Source organism: Vigna unguiculata, chromosome 3 (assembly GCF_037176805.1).
Source record: "Vigna unguiculata cultivar grain cowpea cultivar isolate G323 ecotype 2 chromosome 3, ASM3717680v1, whole genome shotgun sequence".
Classification (NCBI taxonomy): Eukaryota; Viridiplantae; Streptophyta; class Magnoliopsida; order Fabales; family Fabaceae; genus Vigna; species Vigna unguiculata.
Window position 1 is genome coordinate 65,733,008 of NC_140794.1, and position 7,850 is coordinate 65,740,857.

At 31.7% G+C, this 7,850-nt stretch overlaps 1 protein-coding gene across 2 annotated transcripts; it reads left to right on the plus strand.

Moving 5' to 3' along the window:
* Nucleotides 1-1,010: 1,010 nt before the first annotated feature.
* Nucleotides 1,011-5,687, plus strand: LOC114179553 (protein trichome birefringence-like 14). Of its 2 annotated transcripts, none has more exons than XM_028065931.1 (5): nucleotides 1,011-1,209; nucleotides 1,944-2,098; nucleotides 2,361-3,038; nucleotides 3,819-4,014; nucleotides 4,317-5,687. In XM_028065931.1, the coding sequence occupies exons 1-5, from the start codon at nucleotides 1,193-1,195 to the stop codon at nucleotides 5,143-5,145; spliced, it is 1,875 nt and encodes a 624-aa protein (XP_027921732.1). In that variant the 5' UTR covers nucleotides 1,011-1,192; the 3' UTR covers nucleotides 5,146-5,687. The 2 variants fall into 2 exon arrangements, with proteins under 2 accessions (XP_027921732.1, XP_085527837.1); XM_085671711.1 differs by having other exon boundaries at nucleotides 1,083-1,209; nucleotides 1,488-2,098.
* The last annotated feature ends 2,163 nt before the right edge of the window (nucleotides 5,688-7,850 follow it).

Consider the following 7,850-nt stretch of genomic DNA (forward strand, 5'->3'; position numbering starts at 1 on the left):
TTACTTTCTTTTAAGCTAAGGTTAAGGGAGATATACTTAAGGTGGATTGAATTAGTAGGTTAAATGCTAATATAATAAATGAGTTTTATGTTAATTGAATGAATAACCTTTGAATACATCAAAAGAGACATAATGAAGGAGAGACAATTAGTAACAATAGTTAATACGAGATTTTTTAGACCAAGTAAGAAAGAAAATGAAAGAGGTCGACGATCAACTTAGAAGGACCTTCCAACCAAAGTTGAAAAAAAGGACAAACTACATCTTTAAATATCATAGTTGATCAAATTTTTATTTTTTGCTATAAAAAGTTTCTGGATATCCAAAATTTCTGAATATCCAAAAGGACATCTTGAATACCCAAACTCCTTGTAAGAGAAAACCAATCTAAATTCTTCCTCAATCAAACTATAAATTGTGGGTTTATTAGACAACTTTATCACTTGAACTACCATTATTATCATAACATTGAATGTTAACCTCATTTATGTTACATACTTGACTCACAAGCCACATACTTCGTTAAATTGATTTTCAATTGAGCTAAAATAATAAAACAATCATTTTATATAATAATGTTATATTTTATTAACCACAAAATCACATAATTTTTTTAACACTTCAAAAAAAAAACAATCAAAATAAAATTAAATAACAGTCACATTATTTAATTAGTAGAAATAGAAAACTTAAATAACATATTTTCAATTAAAAAATAAAAAAAAATGACTATCCACCTCAACAAAAAATTAATAAAAGCCTAGCTAAATATATCTAAAATGACAAAATTAAAACTTAATTGAACCTTTATTATTATTATTGTAGAATTATTTTATATAGGTTATTCAATAAAGTGAATTGGGTTATGGAGCAAGGCTACCATCACCGAATAAACGTTGATTGTCACGTGACTAAAAGTTGATTAATGAGTCCACCTAATCAATGAGTGACATAATAACATAATATATCTAACTTAATTAAGGCTAATAAAAAAATAATCCGAGTTTAAACTTAATGTCTGGCCGCGATCCCCGCTGTTCCGATTTATTAGTTATCCACAGATTCGCATTTTCCTCTCTTTTCCCAAAATTCTCATTCTCCTCATTTCTTTTTTATTTTCTTCATTCCAACATTCTGCCATTTTGGCTTCTCATTTCTTGGAGATTCAGCATCGTTGCAAATCACACTTTCCATGTTCATCCCAAACAGGTGAAATTCTCATCCTCATCTTTTACGAACTCGCCTCATTCATTGTTATTTTATTTGCGTTTCTCATAGATTGCTAGCTAGCTCTTAAACTTTTTGTTTTTTTTGGTCTTTTTATTTTAGGGTTCCTCTGTATGTTCGTAGTTCCATGTACTTGTCCTGATTTTGATGCAGCAAATTGTCCCACATAACATCAATCTTTGCTTTTCTTTTTCTATTATAGTGCCTTTGTAAATTGTGTTTCTTACAAATGTAAAGTAAGTGCATTATATGGATCGCAGTAACGTATCTGAATTTCACAATTGAGATGGCGAGTGACGCATAATAGACGGGGAAGAGAACAAGTTTTGCGGTGGGAAGTGTTAGTTTGGATCGCTTTCTTGTGTGCTATGTTGGACTAGAAGCAAATTAAATTGCATAGGGGGGAGAGATGAAAAGTGAAATATTGACAACGCAAGATTAAGATTAACCTGCCAAAGAAATAGTTACTGCTTTAGACTATTTGTATTGTTAGCAGTTTGTTAGGATTTGCTAACATCGTGGACATGCTTTTAGTGTCTAGTCTATGTGATGTGTTGACTGAAAGTAGTTATTTTGTTCTCTCTTGTTAGAACATTGTTTTGGATATTTCTGCCATAGATTCTAGGCCACTGATGAGTTTCAGCTCATTTTCAAAACTGAGAGTTTGTCCTTATCTTTTTCACTTCCTTTTTATTTGTAATTTAATGGTTATGCAGGATGAAGGTAGGCTTTAATGGATTAAGGGGTAAAGAAATTTCACTTATTTCTATTGTTCTCATGTCTGCAACTATCATTTTTTGGTCATGGGAGAAAATGCCTGGTCTTAATACCTTTCTTCCTCCTGAAACACCACCTCTGCAGTTCTCTTCAGGTTTACTTCCATTTATATAACTGTTATTTTTGAGAAATACTTTTACTCATATTATACCCTGTCGATGTGAAAAAAATATAAATATTTATTAGGTAAAGGTGTGTGACTTGTTAATGTTTCTTAAACATTAATATTTTCCAGACCAAACAATTATCAGGCTTTGATTTTGTACCTAGGATTTGAAGGTCCATACTAAATAGAGCCCTTTGCATTGTTTGATCTCAGTACTGATTTTTGGAAGGCTTGTTTTACATGTGTGCAGATCATTTAGTTACTACTCATTCAGTCGAGGTGCTATCACCAGATCTTCGTTTGGGTGAAGATGACTCATTGTTGGCAAAGACTAAGGCCACCAATGAGTACAAAGAAGAACTCCATCTGGAGGGAGTATCACAGACTATTCCTTCAGAAATCTCTTCAGGGAAGAACAATGGTGAAGATGGCTCACCATTACTGCCAAAGGAAAAGACAGCTAATGAACCAGAAAATCTACATCTTGAAGGAGCATCACAAAAGATTCCTGCACAAACCTCTTATGAAGGAGAAGATGGCTCATCATTGACAAAAGAAAATACTGCAAATGAAGGAAAAAAACTGCATCTTGAGGGAGCATCACAGGTGGTTCCTGCACAAACCTCTTCTGGGAAAAGCATGAGTGAAGATGGCCCACCATTGGCAAAGGAAAAGACCACTGATGATCCAGAAAAAGTGCATCTCAAGGGAGCATCACTGATGGTTCCTGCACAAACCTCTTCTGGGAAAAGCATGGGTGAAGATGGCCAATCATTGGCAAAGGAAAAGACCACTAATGAAGCTAAGGAGGAGAAAACTTTGAAACAAGAACAGGAGCATAGAAAGGATTCTGTGACGAATTCTCCACAAACAAGCTCTTCAATCGTTGGGAAAGACAACAAATGGGAAAATTCTACAGAAAGTAAAGGTATAGGTCTTTTTGCCATTCATCTACCAACTCTTCCCTGAGTTTCTCTCCTTGGTATGAGTTGCACGAAAGTCAATATATGCTTTTAAACTCATTTTATAAAATGATATTCCTTTTCAAGAATATCTCTGGATTTTTTTAGTAACTTAGTTTATTTAATTGTTTCTAAGAAAACTTGAAACATTAGATCCATTTGTTTGGAGGTTGAATAAAATTAATTTTATGGAACTAATTTTGAACTGTTAAACACAATTAGAATTCGTGTTCAAATTATTTTCAGGTTCTGATTTTAAGTTAGAATGTGTCACGATAAGAGGAATTGGTTCTTGAGATGGGCCAAATAGGCAGGTTGGTAGAGGAAAATTGATTTTTGTTCTTCTACTTATTTTCCAATATGAGCTTCGTAATGAAGGGCATCTCCTAACTTATAAGAAACCACTTTTACTACAGAATTGTTGAAAAAAATTTATAATTATCTTGTAATTAGGTTATTGACTTCTTTTTTTCTTATTTGTAAGAGAATTACCTATTATTCTGGCAATTCTCAGTCACAACTTTGAGTATGTTGGTATAGTTATATATTATTCCTGTGAAAACGAATTTCACGTATTAGACAACCTGGCTTAAACTTTCTAAATTACTGCTCCTGTTTGCGCTATCATCCAAAAAAAAAAAAATTCTTCTGCTGGAGGGACATACCTTGTACATTTGTTAGACTAATGAACAATATTTGCAAGTATTGATAACTAATGTATCTTTCCTTGTTGACCCTTTATCCAGTCTGTAACTATGCAAGAGGAAAATGGGTCCCAGACAAAAATCGACCCTTATATTCAGGTTTTGGTTGCAAACAGTGGCTATCAACAATGTGGGCTTGTCGCTTGATGCAGCGTACCGATTTTGAATATGAGAGGCTTCGATGGCAACCCAAGGATTGTCAAATGGAGGAATTTGAAGGTTCTAAATTCTTGAGAAGGTATTTCATTCATCCATATATAGAAGTATAGGTTGAGCTTTTGTGTAATTGAGTATGATTTCGTGCTGAACATTGTGTTTTTTCAATTCCTTTTACCCTTAGATTCACTCAAAAGATATTCAGGCATAGGGTGCTCCTAGATTGCCTTTTTTTTTCACCTTTGTAGGTTTCCTCTGATTTAGAAAACAAACATCCCCGAACTTTCTCATCTACATTCAGTTTTTTACTTGCTTGTTTTTGGGTTCAACAGAGAAGAAGTCAATAAACATAAGATCAATTGATGATAATTCTTGTGCTTTCAGGATGCGAAACAAAACTCTAGCTTTTGTTGGAGACTCATTGGGGCGACAACAGTTCCAGTCTTTAATGTGCATGATCTCTGGTGGTAAGGATAAGCTTCATGTTGAGGATGTGGGGAGGGAGTATGGATTGACTATAGCTGATGGTTCTGCCCGTCCTAATGGGTGGGCATTTCGCTTCTCAAGCACTAATACGACCATCCTGTACTACTGGTCTGCAATCCTTTGTGATGTTGAACCTATTGATATAAACAACCCTAACACGGATTATGCAATGCATCTCGATCGACCACCAGCGTTCTTGCGCCAGTATCTCCACAAGTTCGATGTATTGGTTCTCAACACAGGTCACCACTGGAATCGTGGAAAGCTCAATGCTAATCGATGGGTAATGCATGTTGGTGGTGTGCCAAATACTGATAAGAAGATAGCAGTGATTTGGGGTGCCAAGAATCTTACAATCCACAGCATTGTTAGTTGGGTGAATTCACAGCTTCCAAAATATCCAGGTCTTAAAGCATTCTTTCGAACCATCTCTCCTAGGCATTTTTTTGGTGGGGACTGGAACACAGGAGGCAGTTGTGACAACACCAAACCAATGTCTGTTGGAAAAGAAATATTGGAAGAAGAGTCCAGTGATCAAGGCGCTGCACATGCAGTAAAGGGAACAGGTGTTAGACTCTTAGACATAACAGCTGTTTCTCAGCTCAGGGATGAGGCTCATATATCACGGTTCAGTATTACAGCAAAGCCTGGTGTGCAGGATTGCTTACACTGGTGTTTGCCTGGTGTTCCTGATACATGGAATGAAATACTCTTTGCTCAAATCTAGTTTGCGCACTATGGTCGAAGACTATTTGGTTGGCGTTGAAAAGGTTACGACAATTTCTTGGCTTGGAAAGGGTCATTCACTTTCAAAACCATAGTTTTTCAGAGAATGCAATCCTGGAGGTTTGCTACATGTGCTAACTGAGTTCATTCTTCAGAGAAGATTGATGAAATATCTGAGATCGTACATTGCAAAGATTTGCTATACGGCATTGCCTTAAAAATACCTCTGAATACTCAAATTTTGTGGTCTTTTGTTGTGTGACTTATTTGACATGTAAATTAGTTACTCCTTTATATGGCCAACACATATAGAGTGTTCAGTAGAAAAGAGGATCGAGAAACAGCTGCAGTATAGGATAGGATCATTCGACTGTTACTGAAAGTGAGTTCTTCATAATTTATTGTAGCCTAGATTCAAATGAAATAGAACAGGAAACACCCGTGCTCTCTATTTAAAAACGAAACAGACAGGGTGGAAGAGAATAGTGTATTATTATTAGTTTTGGATTTTTTATAATGGAGTTTCAAAGCTTATATGGCGTATATTGATACATGTCACACTGAATATAATATGCATCATTGCATGTATCTTCTGTAGTTCATTCGGGACAATATTTCTAGTGGGGTCATTGAGCGTTATAGTTACGTTGACTACACATTCATATGCTTATGGATCTACCCGACCATACCTTGCAATAATATGTTCTAGATGATTTTTGTTTGTTTTTAACAGTGTCTCTAAGAGATTCTATATCACTAAAAATTAAGATAAACTTATTGCTGTCGGATTATTAATAATAATGTCTAATGTTATATATATATATATATATATATATCGACATCTCACATCAGAAATTGGTTCTGTAAAAATTTAGTTTAAAATTTAATTTTTAAGACGGTGCGTGCATCTTCTTTATAATACAATTAAAATGATATATGTACACCTCTAATCCTTAAAATTGATTGCTGATCATGTTGCAATATGTCTCCTTCCTGGATTTATTCTGGCTTGTTAGACCCTTCCGATAAAAAAACATGAATAAATCTTAGTTGCAGTTTTTGTCATTTTGGTATCATGGATTTGAATTGTATAAAGTTTTCAGTTTCGTCGCTTTTTTGTCACATATTTAATAAGTTTTGCTACCAACATACTAAAATGATTGAATTATATTTTAATCTTTCACGATTGCGAAATGAAAGGAACTAAAAGCATAATTAAGTTATATCAGTGTATTTGTCAAGAAAATATCATTTTCCTTCTTAATGTATCATAATATAACTAAATTAATAATTCAATAAAAATTGAAAAGAGATGTTACATCTTCTTGTATATTCTTATTGTGAAAGCCCAACCATTTTTTTATTTTTAAAATTGAATTATATGTATAAAAATAAATAAATATTAAAAATATATTTAATCATATAAATACTTTTTAGCTTTTAAATGATTAATTAATGTTTTAATTGAAAAAATTAAATTAATTATTACATCTATATGTTAACTTATTATATTATAACTAATAATTTAAATTTAATTTGGAAGTATTAATGATATAAGTTATAATACTATTATATATTTACATTTTAAGAGAATATAATATAAATAATTAATTATTTAAATTATTTTTTATTTTAATTTTTAATTTTAAAAAAAATAACGGCCGAGTCAAAATAAGTTGACAAATTAAAGATTTTAACGCGACTCATCTTATTTTATGCGGGGCATAACACTTTGCCATTTTTACTTTTAAAGATGCTAAAGTTATAGCATATGTTAATCAACATTCTAAAGAATATTTTTCAAAATATTTTCGAACAATTTTAATTTAACAAGTTTTATGTCTTTCTAAGGCTTAAATATCAATATTAATAAACATAATATATAACACAAACAATGAGAATTAGGATTTAACCAACAATAATAGGATTGAGTTTCACTTTATCAAACATAGAATTCATATCCACCATGAACATCATGCGATTTAGTTATGAATATTACTCATTAAAAATATTAATACAATTTTAATTGTTTTTCTTCATAATAGCGGTCATTCATCAACGCATAGAGATACATATTAATTATCTAACTATGGCAATGTTAAAAGAGATACATAACTTAAGTTTGACTTATGAATTATTTCAAATTATTCAAAATTCACTTACTTGATAAATACTCTTTTAAACCTCGTTGTGATCCTGCCTTTCATCCCAGAATGTATCAAGTTGTGACTTTTGAAATACAAACACTTATACATTATACATAAATTATACATTAAAGTAGTCTCGATTTATTACAATAAAATTTATAACTCATGCTCAACTAATATAATCTTTAACATTTTTCAAGAATTACATATCCAAACAAATACACAAAGTATAAAAACAACACTAGCATATAAAGATAACTTTTTTTTTTTATCTAAGTTAATTAGATAAAGAAAATTACTTTTATTTTATTTTTATTAGTACCTTCTTCCAATTGTAGAAGAATGATGTTACAAAATAGAATAAGAATAAAAGTTAAATAATTATGTGTTAATATATATAACACAAATAATAACATATTTATAAATTAATACAGAGGATGACTGTGTAGTATAAAGAATTTGTATCTAACTAAATATAAATTAAATTATATAAATAAAAATAACCTGTAAGTAAAGATATATTAAATGATATAAAATGATAAAGATAAATTAAATAACA